The sequence below is a fragment of the Lontra canadensis genome, unplaced genomic scaffold (genome assembly GCF_010015895.1).
Source record: "Lontra canadensis isolate GAN:19392208 unplaced genomic scaffold, GSC_riverotter_1.0 scaffold133, whole genome shotgun sequence".
NCBI lineage: Eukaryota > Metazoa > Chordata > Mammalia > Carnivora > Mustelidae > Lontra > Lontra canadensis.
Genome location: NW_022631127.1, coordinates 2,874,981 through 2,896,117, shown reverse-complemented (window position 1 = coordinate 2,896,117; position 21,137 = coordinate 2,874,981). Strand labels below are relative to the sequence as shown.

The 21,137-nt window shown below is 39.5% G+C and overlaps 1 protein-coding gene across 1 annotated transcript in view; it reads right to left on the bottom strand.

Annotated features, from left to right (window-relative positions):
* The window catches only part of TXNRD3 (thioredoxin reductase 3), an 85,211-nt gene that overhangs the window by 49,252 nt on the left and 14,822 nt on the right, over positions 1-21,137 (bottom strand). Inside the window, exons 2-3 of the mRNA XM_032842853.1 lie at positions 20,667-21,047; positions 885-945 (exon numbers count right to left, since the gene is read on the bottom strand). Coding sequence (XP_032698744.1) covers positions 885-945; positions 20,667-21,047 — 442 coding nt within the window. The remainder of the gene's footprint in view (positions 1-884; positions 946-20,666; positions 21,048-21,137) is intronic.

Here is a 21,137-nt window from a genome sequence, read left to right as displayed (position 1 = left end):
GCCTGTTTTCAAAGGAAACCTTAAAGAATAAAGACAAATCTACAGATTCATTTAAAACGCACCCTTCTAAATTAGATCTTGAACTATCATTCAATGGCCTTGCTGGGACAAATAAATAAAAATCCTCTTTAAAGAGCAAATATTAGGATAAAACATGATTCCACTGTCGTAACTCAGAAAATTCTTCCTACAATTACTTGTGAAAATTCTTTATGACCCATGGTCCAAAATGTCTCCTCCACCCCTGAAAATAAAACAAGGCCACGACTACTTACTTACATATGCCCTATGCGGTATAGTCTCAAAGATTCAGGAACACATCGCTTGTTCAGGAGACATGGCTAAAAGGAGTTGGTGAAGTCTAATGAAGGCAGAGCTCAAACTCTTTCTTGTTCACCATCCAGTTTTCCACCCTTGCAGATCCCAAGTGTGGGTAAAATGCTTGGTTAATATTAGATGTATGCACGCATGCATGACAAGAATTAAAAATATAAAGCTGAAATATTAATGTGTTCCCCTCATCTGTAATACAATCAGGAAATAGGGGCAGTTTCTTTTCACTTATTGCAGCTTAATCTATTTTGCCAGGAAGTTAGCAGATGCATATGAAATGCCTGAAATACTTCAACCTTAGCACTTTATACAACTTCTTCCTGCTCCCACCCCTCAAATATGAAAAGTATATAAATAAATAAATAATCTACACCAAATTATTTGCCAAACAGAGTTCCATTTTCTGCATGGTTGAATGTAGACAAAAACAGCTCACCTAACCCAAAGAGACAAGAGAAAATTGAATTGAACAAAGCAAATGGGAAGTAGTCAATCTTGTTGACATTATTACAAACATTTATTACAAAGCATACACTACCGATTCTACTTACCGACTTGATCAAGTTCTAAGATGTTACATTCAACTCCCAAAGAAGAAAACAGATCTTTAACCTGGAACACAAATTTATCTGAGTTTTACTCTCCCAAAGATTCAACAGAGTTTGAAATATGTGCATGAAGGTATCCAAAGCAAATGTCCAGTTCTCTAAATGCAGCCAAAGTAGTATTTTAAAGTCTACTTTTCACCATTATTTAACAATAATGTGCCCTTAGCCCTCAAGATAAAGCCCAGATGTTTCACTTCCAAGATGGAGACACTAGGAGCTTGGCAGATTGGCTCCCTGGTGAAACATCATAACTGGTGAAAATTACTTAAAAACAACAACCACCACCATTTAAAGTCTCTGGGAATTGTCCAAAGGGTGCACAACAAGTGAAACATTTAGTCAAGAAGATCTAGTAGATGTCAATAAGAACAGACAGAGTCTGTTCCTGCTCCTCCTCCCCTGCCCTAGGTCAGTTTGATAGAAGCTCCACTTCCAGTGAGTATGGACAAGAAAAAGAGGCTCCTTACTCCTTAAAATCACTGTCACCAGAAGGGGCAGGCCACCAGAATTTCTTAGTCTCCCCACAGCTCTGAGTGGCAAAGGCTACATTCTTGGAGAGCGTGGCTAACAACACAGGGGCTCCTTTCCTCCCTTCCTCCACACAGCCTCCACTCATAGAGCAAAGGCTCTACCCTAGGCTGAGACTATTACAGAGCAAGGTTTCAGGATGGAAGAGGTAAGCCAAAAAGACTAGAGGTTACAGTCCCCCCACCAAAACCCTGCTCATAAAGTAGGGTTGTCACTGATTCTTGCCCAGGGAAAGAGGTAAGCCATAAGATCAGAGAGCTCCAAAGCTCTATCCAAAAGAAATGACCTTATTTGAAACAGACCATGTGGAAGGGCAAATCTAAAGGTAATGGACATTTTGGTGGTAAGCAACAAAGGGAAGGCTGGTAGTTTCATTAGAGTAACAGGCTAAGCTGCAAGCCAGCCAATTTTCCTAAGGAAACGGGGACAGAGATCGTTAAGAACAGTTCCTCTAGGGTCAGAATAAGCTACAAACATGCCTCAGAAACTGCCCCTGAACGGAGCCCAGATTTAACTGAACAAGAGTGTGGAACAATTGACACCCCAGGACATTGTCAAGAACAACAGAGCAACCAGCCTGCAATTAGGGGGGCCTAACATCTGGGTATGATCCTGACAAGACAGAAAACATAATGCAAACTAGGTGATGGGGACTAAGGTGGGCACTCATTGGGATGAGCACCGAGTGCTGTACGAACTGCTGAATCAGTATACTTCATACTTGAAACTAAGAAACACTGTATGTTAACTGAGTTAAAATGAAAACTTAATTTAAAAAAAAAAAAGAAAAGAAAAAGAAAAACATTACACAGTCCACTAGAGCCCTGCTAAAATCTCTGTCATTCCAGGGTGACTGTGCATACATCTACGAGGGCACACTCTGAGAAGTGACATCAAAGGCTCCCATCTTTTGGTGGAAATAAAGCTCCCTAAGATAATCCTGCCAACATACTATAGAGAAATAAACAAGCAAACAAAACAAGCCAGAGAGGAAGGAGTCAGTACCTGGAGCTGCTATGTGATCCCACCTGAAATGTCCAGGTTCCAATCAAAAACACTACAAGGCATTAAAAGAAACCGGAGAGTGGATCCATAGACAGGAAGAAAAGCAAACAAGAGAAACAACCTGATACACAAAGCAGCCATTACAAATATGTTCAAAGAATTAAATAAAATTATGCTTAGAGAGATGAAGAAAGGTAATAGAAATTATTTTTAAAAATCAAATGGAAAGTATAGAGTTGGAAAGCACAATAAAATGAAAAGTTCATTCCAGTGCTTCAACAGTAGATTTAAACTGGCAGAAGAAAGAATTAGCACACTTGAGGAGGGATCAGTGCAGACTGATTGTGCAACCTCACACCACAGAGAAAGAAGATTGAGGAAAAATGGAGAGTCTTAGAGAAGCATGAGACACTACTAAGCACACCAACATATAAGGTGTGAATATGAGGAAAAAGGAAAAAGAATAAAGAAGAAGAAAATGTTTTGAAGAAATGTCCAAAATGTCCCAAATTTGATGAAAAGCAGTAATCTACATGTCTGAGAAGCTCAACAATCTCAAAGTAAGATAACTTAATTGAAGCTCTGGAAACTGGTCCAAGATCTACAACAATGAAGTGTATGCCCAATGAAGAAAATGCCACATTTAACTTGGTGGAAAATCCTGTAGCATCCTTAACAGCCCTTACCTCACCTATTCCTTGATGCTCCAAGGTATACTAAGAGCTTTGCAGCAGTCTGGGCCCCAGTTGCCTTCCAGAAAATGCAGAGAGACCAAATTTGCAATGTTCTAAACTCAAGGCTGCCTAAGGGATTTGTCTCTATGATGCCTAACAGAGACTACACAGATAGTCAAAAGTGGCTGGGGTCCTAAGCTAAAGGAAGCCACGAGAAGCAGAGTGCATGGCTTGTGAAAACTGAAAATGGGCTTCTAATATGTAGACCCCTGGGGGCAAGAAACTACAGGCAGAAGAATACAATAGAACAGCTAAGGTCCCAAGAAGAAGCAGAGGAGAGATTCTTAAGGAATTTACCCCACTTTAAAACAGCCCTATATACAGGAAAACTGAGCCCATGTATGAAAAGCACATACAAATCCAGGGATGACAAATGCCCAGAAAATGCCTAGGAAGAACTTAAGCCTTCATGCTGCACTGATTAGAGAAGTTCTTCCCCAGCAGGAAGCCAATCTGCAAAGACTATGAGAGGCAGCTGTTGTATATGCTGAACTTTCAACAAAAGATCATATGCATACAAACAGAAGAACATTTATACATATTATATTTTTCACAGGAAAAAATAAATCTCCAAAACATCCTGAACAAATACAGCCTTCCGATTTACTAGACAAAGACCTCAAAACAACTACTTTAAATACACTCAAAGAGGAAAGTACAAAGAGCTAACAGAAATCAGGAAAATGACATAGGAAACAAAATGATTGTCAACCAAAAAGCAGGAATAACCACAAAGGAATTCTAAAACTGAAAAATACAATAACTAAATTGAAAAATACTCTAGAGCAGTTGAATGGAAAACTCCACCAGCAGAAAAAGGAACCAGTGAATTTAAAGACAGGGAATTTGAAATTATTGATTCTGAGGCACAAAAAGAAAAAAGAATGAAGAAAAATGAACACAGAATAGCAGCTTTGAGGAACATCATAAAGTAGAACAATATATACAATATGGGAGTTCAAGAAGAAAGGATCATAAAGCTTATTTGAAGAAATCATGACCAAAAACTCCCCAATTTGAGGAAAGATGTGGATAAACAAACATAAGAAGCTCAAAGAATGCCAAGAAGGAAACACCCAAAGAGACTCACACCAGGACAACCAAACTGTTAAAAAACAAAGACAAGGAGATAATACTGAAAGCAGCAAGAAAAAAGTAACTTATCAAGTACAAGGAATCCATTTAAGATTATCCATGGATAATCTTGCAGTCCAGAGGCAGAGGGATGAAATATTTAAAGTGCTAAAAGGAAAAAACTATCAGGACACCAAGGTGGTCCAGTAGGTTAAGGGTCTACCTTCAGCTCTGGTCATGATCCAGAGTCCTGGGATTGGGTCCCAGGCCTGCTTTTCCCTCTCCCTCTGCATACTCCCCCTGCTTGTGTGCTCGCTCCTCTCTCTCTCAAATATATAAAATCTTTTAAAAAAGAAAAAAACTAGGGTGCCTGGGTGGCTCAGTGTGTTAAAACCTCTGCCTTCGGCTCAGGTCATGTTCCCAGGGTCATGGGATTGAGCCCCACATCGGGCTCTCTGCTCAGCGGGGAGCCTGCTTCCTCCTCTCTCTCTCTCTGCCTGCCTCTCTGCCTACTTGTGATCTCTGTCTGTCAAATAAATAATTAAAATTTAAAAAAAAAAGAAAAGAGAAAAATTATCAACCAGGAATTCTATATCTGGCAAAAACAAAAAACAAACATACAAACAAAAAAACAAGCAAACAAAAAATGGTCCTTCAAATATGAGGGAGAAATTAAGACTTTCCCAGACAAACAAAAGTTGAGGGAGTATAAATACTAGAGCTGTCTTACAAGAAATGCTATTGGAACTTCTTCAAGTTGAAATGAAAAAATGCTATACAGGCTTTGAATTCCTTTGAATTTGAAAATGCAAAGTTCCTCAGTAAGAGTAAGTATATGGACAAACATACAAAGAAGTATTATTATAATTTTAGTTCATAATTTATTTTCTTACTCTTTTATAAGATTTAAAAAAACAGTAGCCTAAAAATAACTACAAATCTTTGATAATGGGTGCACAACATATAAAGATATAATCTGTGAAGCTGATAATGTAAAAAGCAGAACTATAAAGGAGGAGAGTTTTTATAAGTGATGGAAGTTAAATTGTTTTTTGAAACAATTTAATTTTGAAATTTTGTTATTGTTAAATGTTTAAATTCAAAACAAATGTTCCAAAAGTTTTAATTTTTAATTATTTAATTTTAATTAAATATTAAGTGTTAATTAAATTATTTAAATTGTGTTGATTTTGTTTCCTACAACTTTGCTGAATTTATGAAGTTTTGGGGGATACAATCATTAGGGTTTTATACATATGTGTATAATTATTTAACTTCAATTAAATATTAATTAAATTATTTAAATTGTGTTGATTTTGTGTCCTACAACTATGCTGAATTTATGACCAGTTTTTTTTTTGGTACAATCATTAGGGTTTTATACATATTATATTACATGTAAAATTTATTAAATATTAATTAAAGTATTTAATTTTAATTTAGTTCTAAATTTTTAAATTTGAAACAAATGTTTCAAAATGTTAAATTTGAAACAAATAATACCTTCAGGATGTTATATGTAATCCCCATGGTAACCACAAAAATATCTAGTAAATACACACAAAAGGACAGGGGAAGGATTACTAAAAAAATAAACACAAAAGAAGACTGTAAGAAAGAAAATGATGGACAAAAAACTATGGTATCCACAAAACAAAATTGCAAAAGTCCTTCCCTTGGGTTCCTGGGTGGCTGAGTCAGCTGAGGGTCTGCCTTTGGCTCAGGTCATGATCCCAGGGTCCTGAAACTGAATCCACATGGGGTTCCCTGCTCAGCGGGGAGTCTGCTTCTCCCTCTGCCCCCAACCCCACTCATGCTCTTGCTCTCTCTCTCTCTCTCTCTCTCTCGCAAAAATAAATAAAAATTTTTTAAAAAAGTCCTTCCCTCACAATAATTACTTTAAGTATAAGTGGATTAAACTCTCCAAGCAAAAGACCATAGACTGGTAGAATGGATAAAAAGACAGGATCATGATGCTTAGAAGAGACTCATTTTAGAACTAAGGATACACATTAATTGAAAGTGAAAGGATAGTAAAAGATATTCCATGGATATAGTAAAAGAGAGAAGGGATGGCTCTACTGATATAAGACAAACTTTAAATCAAAACTGTTACAAGAGACTAAAAAGGCTAGTATATAATGATAAAGGAGTTAATATACCAAGATGATATAACAATTATAAAATATATCTACCAAACATCAAAACTTCAAATATAGGGGCACCTGGGTGGCTCAGTGGGTTAAAGCCTCTGCCTTCGGCTCAGGTCATGATCCCAGGGTCCTGGGATCAAGTTCCGCATCAGGCTTTCTGCTCAGCAGGGAGCCTGCTTCCTCCTCTCTCCCTGCCTGCCTCTCTGCCTACCTGTGATCTCTGTCTGTCAAATAAATAAATAAAATCTTAAAAAAGAAAAAAACTTCAAATATACAATGCAAACACTAAACAAGCTTAAGATAGATATGGACAAATTACAATTATAAGAGACTTCAATATTTCACTTTCAAAACTGAATAGAACAACCAGACAAAAGATCAACAAGGAATCAGAGGGCTGAAAGAACACTGCAGACCAAATGGACTTCATAGACAGATTACAAAACACTCTATCCAAGGTAAGCAAAATACAAATATCAAGTACACATGGAACACTCTCATGACAGACTAAATAAGTCTTAATTTAAAAAATGAAATTATATAAAGTATCTTTTTCGATCACAGTAGAATGAAACTAAAAACCAACAGCAGAAAGAAAACTAGGAAATGCACAAATATGTGCAAATTAAACAACACACTCATTTTTTTAATTTATTTTTTTTTATTTTTTATAAACATATATTTTTATCCCCAGGGGTACAGGTCTGTGAATCGCCAGGTTTACACACTTCACAGCACTCACCATAGCACAGACCCTCCCCAATGTCCATAACCCCACCCCACTCTCCCAACCCCCCTCCCCCCAACAACCCTCAGTTTGTTTTGTGAGATTAAGAGTCACTTACGGTTTGTCTCCCTCCCAATCCCATCTTGTTTCATTTATTGTTCTCCTACCCCCTTAACCCCCCATGTTGCATCTCCACTTCCTCATATCAGGGAGATCATATGATAGTTGTCTTTCTCCGATTGACTTATTTCGCTAAGCATGATACCCTCTAGTTCCATCCACGTTGTCGCAAATGGCAAGATTTCATTTCTTTTGATGGCTGCATAGTATTCCATTGTGTATATATGCCACATCTTTATCCATTCATCTGATGATGGACATCTAGGTTCTTTCCATAGTTTGGCTATTGTAGACATTGCTGCTATAAACATTCAGGTGCACGTGCCCCTTCGGATGACTACGTTTGTATTTTTAGGGTAAATACCCAGTAGTGCAATTGCTGGGTCATAGGGTAGTTCTATTTTCAACATTTTGAGGAACCTCCATGCTGTTTTCCAGAGTGGTTGCACCAGCTTCATTCCCACCAACAGTGTAGGAGGGTTCCCCTTTCTCTGCATCCTCGCCAGCATCTGTCATTTCCTGACTTGTTAATTTTAGCCATTCTGACTGGTGTGAGGTGATATCTCATTGTGGTTTTGATTTGTATTTCCCTGATGCCGAGTGATATGGAGCACTTTTTCATGTGTCTGTTGGCCATCTGGATGTCTTCTTTGTAAAAATGTCTGTTCATGTCTTCTGCCCATTTCTTGATTGGATTATTTGTTCTTTGGGTGTTGAGTTTGCTAAGTTCTTTATAGATTTTGGACACTAGCCCTTTATCTGATATGTCGTTTGCAAATATCTTCTCCCATTCTGTCAGTTGTCTTTTGGTTTTGTTAACTGTTTCCTTTGCTGTGCAAAAGCTTTTGATCTTGATGAAATCCCAATAGTTCATTTTTGCCCTTGCTTCCCTTGCCTTTGGCGATGTTCCTAGGAAGATGTTGCTGCGGCTGAGGTTGAAGAGGTGGCTGCCTGTGTTCTCCTCAAGGATTTTGATGGATTCCTTTATCACATTGAGGTCCTTCATCCATTTTGAGTCTATTTTGGTGTGTGGTGTAAGGAAATGGTCCAATTTCGTTTTTCTGCATGTGGCTGTCCAATTTTCCCAACACCATTTATTGAAGAGGCTGTCTTTTTTCCATTGGACATTCTTTCCTGCTTTGTTGAAGATTAGTTGACCATAGAGTTGAGGGTATATTTCTGGGCTCTCTATTCTGTTCCATTGATCTATGTGTCTGTTTTTGTGCCAGTACCATGCTTTCTTGATGATGACAGCTTTGTAATAGAGCTTGAAGTCCGGAATTGTGATGCCACCAACTTTGGCTTTCTTTTTCAATATTCCTTTGGCTATTCGAGGTCTTTTCTGGTTCCATATAAATTTTAGGATTATTTGTTCCATTTCTGTGAAAAAAAATGGATGGTATTTTGATAGGAATTGCATTAAATGTGTAGATTGCTTTAGGTAGCATAGACATTTTCACAATATTTATTCTTCCAATCCAGGAGCATGTAACATTTTTCCATTTCTTTGTGTCTTCCTCAATTTCTTTCATGAGTACTTTATAGTTTTCTGAGTATAGATTCTTAGCCTCTTTGGTTAGATTTATTTCTAGTTATCTTATAGTTTTGGGTGCAATTGTAAATGGGATTGACTCCTTAATTTCTCTTTCTTCTGTCTTGTTGTTGGTGTAGAGAAATGCAACTGATTTCGGTGCATTGATTTTATATCCTGACACTTTACTAAATTCCTGTACAAGTTCTAGCAGTTTTGGAGTGGAGTCTTTTGGGTTTTCCACATCTAGTATCATATCATCTGCAAAGAGTGATAGTTTGACTTCTTCTTTGCTGATTTGGATACCTTTAATTTCCTTTCGTTGCCTGATTGCTGAGGCTAGGACTTCTAGTACTATGTTGAATAGCAGTGGTGATAATGGATATCCCTGCCGTGCTCCTGATCTTAGTGGAAAAGCTTTCAGGTTTCTCCATTGAGAATGATATTTGCAGTGGGTTTTTCATAGATGGCTTTTATAATATTGAGGTATGTGCCCTCTATCCCTACACTTTGAAGAGTTTTGATCAGGAAGCGATGCTGTACTTTGTTAAATGCCTTTTCAGCATCTATTGAAAGTATCATATGGTTCTTGTTCTTTTATTAATGTGTTGTATCACATTGATTGATTTGTGGATGTTGAACCAGCCTTGCAGCCCTGGACTAAATCCCACTTGGTCGTGGTGAATAATCCTTTTAATGTACTGTTGAATCCTATTGGCTAGTATTTTGGTGAGAATTTTCACATCTGTGTTCATCAAGGATATTGGTCTGTAGTTTTCTTATTTGATGGGATCCTTGTCTGGTTTTGGGATCACAGTGATGCTGCCCTCATAAAATGAGTTTGGAAGTTTTCCTTCCATTTCTATTTTTTGGAACAGTTTCAGGAGAATAGGAATTAGTTCTTCTTTAAATGTTTGGTAGAATTCCCCCGGGAAGCCATCTGGCCCTGGGCTTTTGTTTGTTTGGAGATTTTTGATGACTGCTTCAATCTCCTTACTGGTTATGAGTCTGTTCAGGTTTTCCATTTCTTCCTGGTTCAATTGTGGTAGCTTATATGTCTCTGGGAATGCATCCATTTCTTCCAGATTGTCGAATTTGTTGGTGTAGAATTGCTCATAGTATGTTCTTATAATTGTTTGTATTTCTTTGGTGTTAGTTGTGATCTCTCCTCTTTCATTCATAATTTTATCTATTTGGGTCCTTTCTCTTTTCTTTTTGATAAGTCTGGCCAGGGATTTATCAATCTTATTCATTCTTTCAAAGAACCAGCTCCTAGTTTCATTGATTTCTTCTATTTTTTTTTTGTTTCTATTTCATTGATTTCTGCTCTGATCTTTATCATTTCTCTTCTCCTCCTAGGTTTAGGCTTTCTTTCTTGTTCTTTCTCCAGTTCCTTTAGGTGTAGGGTTAGGTTGTGTACTTGAGACCTTTCTTGTTTCTTGAGAAAGGTTTGTACCGCTATATATTTTCCTCTCAGGACTGCCTTTGTTGTGTCCCACAGATTTTGAACCATTGTGTTTTCATTATCATTTGTTTCCATGAATTTTTTCAATTCTTCTTTAATTTCCTGGTTGATCCATTCATTCTTTAGAAGGATGCTGTTTAGTCTCCATGTATTTAGGTTCTTTCTAAATTTCCTCTTGTGATTGAGTTCCAGCTTCAGAGCATTGTGGTCTGAAAATATGCAGGGAATGATCCCAATCTTTTGATACCGGTTGAGACCTGACTTAGGACCGAGGATGTGATCTATTCTGAAGAATGTTCCATGTGCACTAGAGACGAATGTGTATTCTGTTGCTTTGGGATGAAATGTTCTGAATATATCTGTGATGTCCATCTGGTCCAATGTGTCATTTAAGGACTTTATTTCCTCGTTGATCTTTTGCTTGGATGATCTGTCCATTTCAGTGAGGGGAGTGTTAAAGTCCCCTACTATTATTGTATTATTATTGATGTGTTTCTTTGATTTTATTAATTTGGTTATATAGTTGGCTGCTCCCACATTAGAGGCATAGATATTTAAAATTGTTAGATCTTCTTGTAGGACAGACCCTTTGAGTATGATATAGTGTCCTTCCTCATCTCTTATTATAGTCTTTGGCTTAAAATCTAATTGATCTGATATAAGGATTGCCACCCCAGCTTTCTTCTGATGTCCATTAGCATGGTAAATTGTTTTCCACCCCCTCACTTTAAATCTGGAGGTGTCTTCGGGTCTAAAATGAGTTTCTTGTAGGCAACATATTGATGGGTTTTGTTTTTTTATCCATTCTGATACCCTGTGTCTTTTGATTGGGGGCATTTAGCCCATTTACATTCAGGGTAACTATTGAGAGATATGAATTTAGTGCCATTGTATTGCCTGTAAGGTGACTGTTACTGTATATTGTCTCTGTTCCTTTCTAATCTACTACTTTTAGGCGCTCTCTTTGCTTAGAGGACCCCTTCCAATATTTCCTGTAGGGCTGGTTTGGTGTTTGCAAATTCTTTCAGTTTTTGTTTGTCCTGGAAGCTTTTTTTCTCTCCTTCTATTTTCAATGATAGCCTAGCTGGATATAGTATTCTTGGCTGCATGTTTTTCTCATTTAGTGCTCTGAATATATCATGCCAGATCTTTCTGGCCTGCCAGGTCTCTGTGGATAAGTCTGCTGCCAATCTAATATTTTTACCATTGTATGTTACAGACTTCTTTTCCCGGGCTGCTTTCAGGATTGTCTCTTTGTCGCTAAGACTTGTAAATTTTACTATTAGGTGACGGGGTGTGGACCTATTCTTGTTGATTTTGAGGGGGGTTCTCTGAACCTCCTGGATTTTGATGCTTGTTCCCTTTGCCATATTAGGGAAATTCTCTACAATAATTCTCTCCAGTATACCTTCTGCTCCTCTCTCTCTTTCTTCTTCTTCTGGAATCCCAATTATTCTAATGTTGTTTTGTCTTATGGTATCACTTATCTCTCAAATTCTTCCCTCATGGTCCAGTAGCTGTTTGTCCCTCTTTTGCTCAGCTTCTTTATTCTCTGTCACTTGGTCTTCTATATCACTAATTCTTTCTTCTGCCTCATTTATCCTAGCAGTGAGAGCCTCCATTTTTGATTGCACCTCATTAATAGCTTTTTTTATTTCAACTTGGTTAGATTTTAGTTCTTTTATTTCTCCAGAAAGAGCTTTTATATCTCCCGAGAGGGTTTCTCTAATATCTTCCATGCCTTTTTCAAGCCCGGCTACTACCTTGAGAATCGTCATTCTGAACTCTAAATCTGACATATTACCAATGTCTGTATTGATTAGGTCCCTATCCTTCGGTACTGCCTCTTGTTCTTTTTTTTTGTGGTGAATTTTTTTCCTCCTTGTCCTTTTGTCCAGATAAGTGTATATGAAGGAGCAAGTGAAATACTAAAAGGGTGGCAAAGACCCCAGGAAAATACACTTTAACCAAATCAGAAGAGATCCAAAATCATGGGGGGGAGAAAGGGGGATAAAAAGAGGTTCAGGAAAAAAAAAAAAAAAAAGAAACAATTAAAAAAAGAAAACGAATAAAGAAAAAATATAAAAAAGAAATATATATATATATATATATATATATATATATTAGATAAACTAGTTAAAAAATGTTAAAAAAGAAAAGGGTAAAAGTTAAAAAAAATTAGCAGAAGAAGAAGGGAAAAAATTTTTGAAAAAGAAAAAAAAATTAAATTAACTGCAAGACTAAAGAATCATGGGGAGAAAGCCATGAGTTCCCTGCTTTGCTTTCTCCTCCTCTGGAATTCCGCCGCTCTCCTTGGTATTGAACCTGCACTCCTTGGTAGGTGAACTTGGTCCTGGCTGGATTTCTTGGTGATCTTCTGGGGGAGGGGCCTGTTGTAGTGATTCTCAAGTGTCTTTGCCCCAGGCGGAGTTGCACCGCCCTTACCAGGGGCCGGGCTGAGTAATCAGCTCGGGTTTGCTTTCAGGAGCTTTTGTTCCCTGAGCGCTTTCCGTAGAGTTCCGGAGGACAGGAATGAAAATGGCGGCCTCCTAGTCTCCAGCCTGGAGGAGCCAAGAGCTCGGGGCCCCACTCCTCAGTGCGCCCTCAGAGAATAGCGCCCAATTACTCCCGTCTCCCTGGCCTCCGGCCACCTTCCGAGCTCACCCAGCCTGCAACCGGTTCAAGGTAACCGCGAGCTGAAAGCTCACTCCTTGGCTCTGTCTCTCTAGCTGGCTTCCCCGTTCTAATACCTGCAAGGTCTGCGACACTCAGACACTCCCAATCCTTCTGTGACCCTGTGGCACCTGAGGCCACATTGACCCCGCGTGGGCTTCACTTCAGTTTAGCCTCTGGAGCAATGTCCCTCAGCGGAACAGACTTTTAAAAGTCCTGATTTTGTGCTCCGTCGCTCCGCCGCTTGCCGGGAGCCGGCCCCTCCCCCAGCAGTCTATCTTCCCGTCGCTTTGGATTCACTTCTCCGCCAGTCCTACCTTTCAGAAAGTGGTTGATTTTCTGTTTCTAGAATTGTTGCTCTTCTTCTCTTCGATCTCCCGTTGGATTTGTAGGTGTTTGCAATCTTTAGATAAGCTATCTAGCTGATCTCCTGCTACCTGAAGTAGTCTCAGCCTGCTACTTCTCCGCCATCTTGACTCTAAACAACACACTCTTAAACAATTGTTCAATAAAGAAGTCACAAGGGAAATTAGAGAATATCTTGACAAAGGAAAATAAATCATACTAACCAAACATACCAAAATTTGTGGAATGCAGTGGAAATAGCAATTAAAGAACAATATATCACTGTCAATGCTTATATTTAAAAAGAGAAAAGATCTTAAATCAATAACCTAACTTCACACCTTAAGGAACTAGAAAGAGCATATAACTAAACTCAAAGCTAGCAAAGGGGAGCAAATGACAAAAACATTAGAGCAGAGATAAAACAGGGTATAGAAAACAATAGAGAAAAAAACAAAACACTTAGAGTTACTTCTTTGAGAAGATACACAAAATTGACAGAACTTTAGCTATACTAGGAAAAAACAGAGAAGACTCAAAGAGCTAACATCAGAATTGAAAGACGGACCATTATTAATGTTTTTACAGAAAGAAAAGGATTGTGAGAGTACTATGAACAACTGTACACTAACAAGTTAGATCATCTAGATAAAATTTATAAATTCCTAGAAACACCACAATGTACTAAGACTTGAATCATGAGTAAATGAATAGTAAATGTGAATAGACCTGTAACTAGTAAGGAGACTGAATCTGTAATCAAAAGCCTCCCAACAAATAAAAGCCCAGTACTAGATGTCTTCACTGGTGAATTCTACCAAACATATAAAGAATAAACACCAATCCTCCCCAAACTCTTCCAAAAAATTGAAAAGGGTACACTTCTAAACTCACCCTATAAGGCTACCGTTATCCTAATGCCAAAGACAGACAAAGAAACTATAAGAAAACTACAGATGAACAACAGACCCTGATGAATATTAATACAAAAATCCTCAACAAAATACTAGCAATACAAATTCAACAGCATATTTAAAAGACTATACAACATGACCAATGGGATTTATTTCTAAAATGTAAAGATGGTTCAACATACAAACACAGATCAATGTAATATATGACATTAAAAGAATGAAGGGAAAAAAAAACAAGATCATCTCAATGAATGGAGATAAATCATTTAAGAAAATTCAACATTTTTTCATAATAAAAACACTCAAAAAACTAAGAATAAAAGAAAACTACTCAGCATACAGAAGACCATATATGAAAAGCCCACAGATAATATCATAATTGATGGTGAAAGACTGAAAGCATTTCCTATAAGGCTAGGAACAAAACAAGGATGCCCACTTTCACCATTTCTATTCAACACAGTATTGGAAATCCTAGTCAGAGAAATAAGACAAGAAAAAGAAATAAAAGGCATCAAAATTGGAAAAGAAGTAAAACTTTCTCTGTTCACCGACTACATCTGATATGTATAAAACTCTAATGATTGTACCAAAAAAAAAAAAACTGTTCATAAATTCAGCAAAGTTGTAGGATACAAAATCAACACCAAAAAATCAGTTGCTTTTCTATATATTAACAATGAACAACTAAAAGAGAAATGAAGAAAAAATTCCACTTACAATAGCATAAAGTAGCATACTGAGGAATAAACTTAGCAAGGAGGCAAAGACATGTACACTGAAAACTACATGATACTGAAAGAATTAAAGACACCAATAAATGGAATGAAAGCCCATGTTCATGGACTAGAAGACTTCATATTGGTAATACTACCCAAAGTGATCTACAGATTTATTGTAATCTCTATCAAAACTCCAAAAACAAATTTTACAAATGCACACAGATATTAGCCATTAACAAATGGCTAATGAGGAAATGAAAAGATACTCAACATCACTAGCCATCAGGGAAATGCAAATCAAAACCATAATGAGATACCATTTCATGCCCATTAGGATAACTACTATCAAAACAAAAACAAAACAAAACAAAACAGAAAATAACAAGTGTTGGTAAGGATCTGGAGAAATTGGAAACTTTGTGCACTGTTTTTGGAAAAATGACATGGCGTGACCACTATGGAAAACAGTATGGTGGTTCCTCAAAAAATAAAAAATAGAACTACCTTATATGTGATCTAGCAATTCCCACCTTTGGATATATACCCAAAGGAATTCAAAGGAGGGACTCAAAGACATATTTGTAGGGGCGCCTGGGTAGCTCAGTGGGTTAAGCCGCTGCCTTCAGCTCAGGTCATGATCTCAGGGTCCTGGGATCGAGTCCCGCATCGGGCTCTCTGCTCAGCAAGAAGCCTGCTTCCCTCTCTCTCTCTCTCTCTGCCTGACTCTCCGTCTACTTGTGATCTCTGTCAAATAAATAAATAAAATCTTAAAAAAAAAAGACATATTTGTACACCCATGTTCACAGCAGCAACATTCACAATGGCCAAAAGGTGGAAGGGACCCAAGTATCCATCAATGAATGAACTGACAAACAGCATGTGGTAAATACACACATACACACACACACAATGCAATATTATTTAGGAAAGAAATTCTGACACAGGCAACAACATGGATGAACTCTGAGGACACTGTGCTCAGTGAAATAAACGAATCACACATGATTCCACTTATATGAGGCAATGAGATTAGTCAAATTCATAGAGACAGAAAGCAGAATGTGGTTTCCAAGGTTTGATGGGAGGGGGAATGAAGAACTCAGTTGGGGAAGATGAAAGATAGATGGCAGGAATGGTTTCACAACAATGGTTAAAATAGTCAAGTTTATGTTATATATATTTTACTACCCCAAAAAAAGCTAAAAACAGATGTGTAAAATCTTAACACAGAAACATATGAATTCAGGGCTGGGGAAACACAGCTCAAAGTTAACGTGGGGAAGGGGTTTAAAATATCAGGGCATTTTCTCCACTGTAGTCTGGGCCATTATCTTGTATCTGACTTGAACAGTAGCCCCCTGACTAGTCTAGCAGCTTCCACACTTAGTCTAATTTTCACACCACTGACAGATTTCAAATCACAGACTTTTCACTCCTCTTCTCAAAACTCTGAGATGGCTCTGCCTACATCATTAAGTCCACACTTACCAGGGAGCATTTTAAGGTCTCATCAATATCACTTTGAAAGTAAATTTCCAGCCATTTTTCAATTTATGCTCTTGATTTCTATCATATCCCCCTCTGTCCAGCCACATTGTTTTCATTTTATCATCTCCTAGTTCGGTTTATACTAATTCCTTAGCTAGATGCTCTTTCTTACCTACAGATATCCAAAGTATCCCTCAAGGAACAGCTTAAATAGTTACCCTGAAGATTTTCTAATCCCCATAGAATCAATTGTCTTAGGGCGCCTGGGTGGCTCAGTGGGTTAAAGCCTCTGCCTTTGGCTCAGGTCATGATCCCAGGGTCCTGGGATCGAGCTCCACATCGGGCTCTCTGCTCAGCGGGGAGCCTGCTTCCCTTCCTCTCTCTCTGCCTGCCTCTCCGCCTACTTGTGATCTCTCTCTGTCAGGTAGTTGAATAAAATCTTTAAAAAAAAAAAAAAGAATCAATTGTCTTTGTCTCTCATTCCCGCAGCCCTTGTTTTTTTTTACAGGTACCTCCTACAGGACAGGACAGCTACTTGATTACTGCTCACTGGACTATGAGTTCTTGGAAAGAAAGACCACAGTTTATTCTTTCGTGTCCCAAACACTGGGCTCCCATAACGCTTGCTGAATGATATTAGTGGCCCAATCAAGGAACAAGCCTCTCTGCTGGACTCTGTGCAGGTAAGGACAGATGTGGGATATGGCGTCCAGTCTGAGGTGATACATTTCAAAGGTTCATAGTCAAGCTATTACAAATCAAATGAGAGAAGTGTCATGTGTCCAGATAAATGATATGAGTACATGAAGAAAGTGGGCTGCTTAGCCAGACAAGAAAAACACTCAGGGAAAATTCTAAAAGATCTGCCATCCAAGTGGAAACAGATTCTTAATTCTATGCACTGGAGCAACATTCAACTCCAAAACTGAGTATATGTTTCAGGGAGACAAATTTTGCCTCAATTTTAAAAAAGATTCTTACAATCAGAGCTGTCCAATTATGTAATGGGACTGAAACTAGTGGCCACATTATTGAGGTGTTGACAAGCACAGGGTGGGGAATCAATTGTCCTAAGATTTTCTGCATCAGCAAAGGTTTGACCTAAGACCATTTATTAATTTAACACACATTAAATGCCTGACACTGTTCTAGTCCCCAGTGATATAGCAATAGACAGGCACAGTTCTGATCTCTTGGCCCTTTTTTAAGTTCCAAAGGACAACTTAAAAACAAAACTAAACAGGGGTGCCTGGGTGGCTCAGTAGGTTAAGCCTCTGCCTTCAGCTCAGGTCATGGTCTCAGGGTCCCAGGATCAAGCCCCACATTAAGCTCTCTGCTCAGCAGGGAGCCTGCTTCCCCCTCTCTCTGCCTGCCTCTCTGCCTACTTGTGATATCTCTCTCTCTCTCTCTCTCTGTCATATAAATAAATAAAATCTTAAAAAAGCAAAACAAACAAAAGAAGGCAGTGCTTAGAAACAGACCAATGTATATATAAGAACCAGATGAATGATGGGTGAGCATTCAAAGTAGCACAGAAAGGATGGATTCTCTAACAAATGAAGCAGGGATAACTGATAAGTTATAAAGAAAAAAACAAACTAGATCCCTGCTCAGCTTCAAGTACAGGTGGAATAAAGAAGGTGAATGTGAAAAGCACACTCTAAAACTTCCAGGACCTAAAATAGGAGAGTATCTTTATGACATCAGAGTAGAAACAGGTTTCTTAAATGTGACATAAGCATGAACCGTCAAAGGAAAAAAAAGTGACAGATTCAACTACAATACATTAAACTTGGCAAATTTCAGTTAGCTAAAAGATCCCATAATCAGAGTGAAAAGAAAAGTCAAATCTGGCACATTTCCAACATATATATCCAAAGGATTAGTATCCAAAATATACAAAGAACACCTATAAAACAGTACAAAAATAAAAACATAATAGAGAAATAAGCAAAAGCTGTGACCATTTCATAGAATAGGAAACCCAAATGACCCATAAACACAGAGAAAAATGTTTGGCTTCCTCAGGGAAATGCAAAACTAAACTACTATTTCATAACTGCCAGAATGGCAATAATTAAATTTATCAATTATTGGCAAGCAAGTAGCGCAAGGGGACCTGTTTACACTACCAGTGGGGGAGCCAACTGGTATAATCACTTGGAAAAACATCTTGGCATCACTGAGGTAAGGTAGAAATCATTTCAGCTTCAAGATATCTACTCTAAGGGGCGCCTGAGTGGCTCAGTGGGTTAAGCCTCTGCCTTCGGCTCAGGTCATGATCTCAAGGTCCTGGGATCGAGTCCCGCATTGGGCTCTCTGCTCAGCAGGGAGCCTGCTTCCCCCTCTCTCTCTGCCTGCCTCTCTGCCTACTTGTGATCTCCCTCTCTCTGTCAAATAAATAAAAAAAAATAAAAATAAAATCTTTAAAAAAAAAAAGATATCTACTCTAAGATAAGTGTTACATACATGCACTAGAAGATATGTGCAAGCAAAGGCACGCAAGAACAAAACACTAGACACAGCACAATCAATAAACCATGGTATGATTCATCCTAGGGATTACAGATATGAAAATTAACAAACCACAGCTACAGATACTAACATGCATGAATCTTGAAAACACAACTGTTGAGGAAAAATACCTATGAATGATAAAGTACCAAAACAAGCTATAAGGAACAAAATCTCATTTAAGGATATACATGTATTTGGCAAAACTGTAGAAAGGCAAGGAATTTTGGATAGTGGTTAACCCTGGGGGGAGGGGAGTACGTAACATGAATATTAATAAAAGGAAACCTCACTAAATGTAGCTGAGAGATTTAGCAGGGATAGCTCTCCTGCTGTACCAGTCTCACCAATTGCAAACACAAGTAAGAGAAGTACCCTGCCCAGATACTACTTTACTACCCCAGCAGAAAGAATAGCTTTCTTCTGCCCAGGGAAAAGGCCAGCCAATGAGAGACTCTCACAACACAGCCAGTGAAAAGTGTTATGCTTGGAACTCCCAGTTTACTCCAATGGACTTTTTGTTCATAAAGCCCACCCAACACCACCTACCCCTCTTCTTCTATAAAAGAGCATCCCTCCCCTCTGTTCAGTGGACTTGCCTATGGTTTCATGGTAGCTTGCATGTCCAGGATTGTAATTCTTTGCTATTCCTGAATAAACCCATTTTTGCTGGTGAGATAACTAGCAATTTTGCTTTTTAAAGTTAGCAGTAATCAGGCAGAGATATCCAAGGTTCCCAAAATATTAGTGTTTTATTATTTTTTAAGATGTATACACATAATATACATGTTTTCTGAAACAATATACAAGGCAATGTAAACTTGAAAATAAATCTGAAAGACATAGCCTATTATCTGACAAACTTAACCTAATAGTTTATGGGTTTTGCATATTCCATTTATTGTTACTTCAAGTTTTTGATAATGTATAGCTCAAAATATTTAAAGTCCCTATCATACAGATGGGTCTATCTTCCAAAGGTTCGTTTCTAAGTGGGTTATTTTTTCCACTAAGAACAAATGTGCCTACCAAAATAATGCTGTATTCCCAGCTAGTCCCCCCAAAGTTAAGGTAGTGTGCAAGACAGCTGAAATTACCCATCACCTGGTACCATGCTCTCACCCTTCATTATGTTCATTTTAAAAGATGTAGAAACCAGGGCTACGTGGGGTTCTGTAACCTGGTCAAGGTCACGTGATTAGGAAGTGGGATCTGAATCCAGCTTTTGTCTACTCCCAAATGGTGGCCTCTCCTCACACCACTCTTTCATCATGCAAAAACTCTTGGAAATCCCTTTTATCTCTCCAAATAAACTCTTGATAAAGAAGCCAACGTCGGGCTAACAGCCAGAAAGGACAGGACCGGAGGTTAAAGCCCCAGGCCGAGGCCCCAGAATAAGTATGCTGAGCCTAGCAGGTGGGCAACGTGGCCTCCCGACCAAGGGTGCCAAAGGGGACACGCCACGGGGCCCGGTCCTCGTTCCGTGTCACCACCACCCCCGCGCTCAGGTCCCGAGTCCCAAGTCCCGAGTCCCGGCCGCCGAGCTCTTAAGCGGCCTCCGGGTTCGCGTCCGAGGGCTGAACTGGCGGCACTCGGGCTCCAGGGTCGCGGGAGAGATAAGTCCCCAGAACTCTGGAAGACTCTTCCCCCAATCTCCCACAGCCCCTGCCACCAGTTTGCCGCGACCCCTGCCCGGCCGGCCCCGCCCTCGCCCCGCCCTCGCCCCGCCTACCCGCGCGCTGTGCGGGCAGTAACTCTTGCTGAAGATCATGACTCGGTTGCCCTCGATGAGGCCCATGAGGCGGCGCCGCAGCTCCTCGCGGGCCTCGGAGGACGAGCGGCCGGTCCCAGGGGACGACAGGCGGGCCCGGCGCCCTGGCGGCGAAGACACGGGCACGCCGCGGACACTGCCCAGGCGGCGGTTGGGGACCGCTCCCACCTTCACCGACCTCGGCGACGTCGGCGCCCGCGGCGGCGGTTGTGGCGGTGGCTGCGCCAGGGCGGCTGTGTCGCTCCCGGCCTTGCCGGGCCAGTTCAAGGACCGAAAGGCGGGCGTTGGCACCGGGAGTGGGCCAGGGAAAGGGGAACCGCGAACACCACCCAGGGCCGGCACCTGCCACTAAGCCAGCCGGACCGCGGCTCGCGCCGCCCCGCCCCCGGCGCCGCCCCGCCCCCGGCGCCGCCCCGCCCCCGGCGCCGCCCC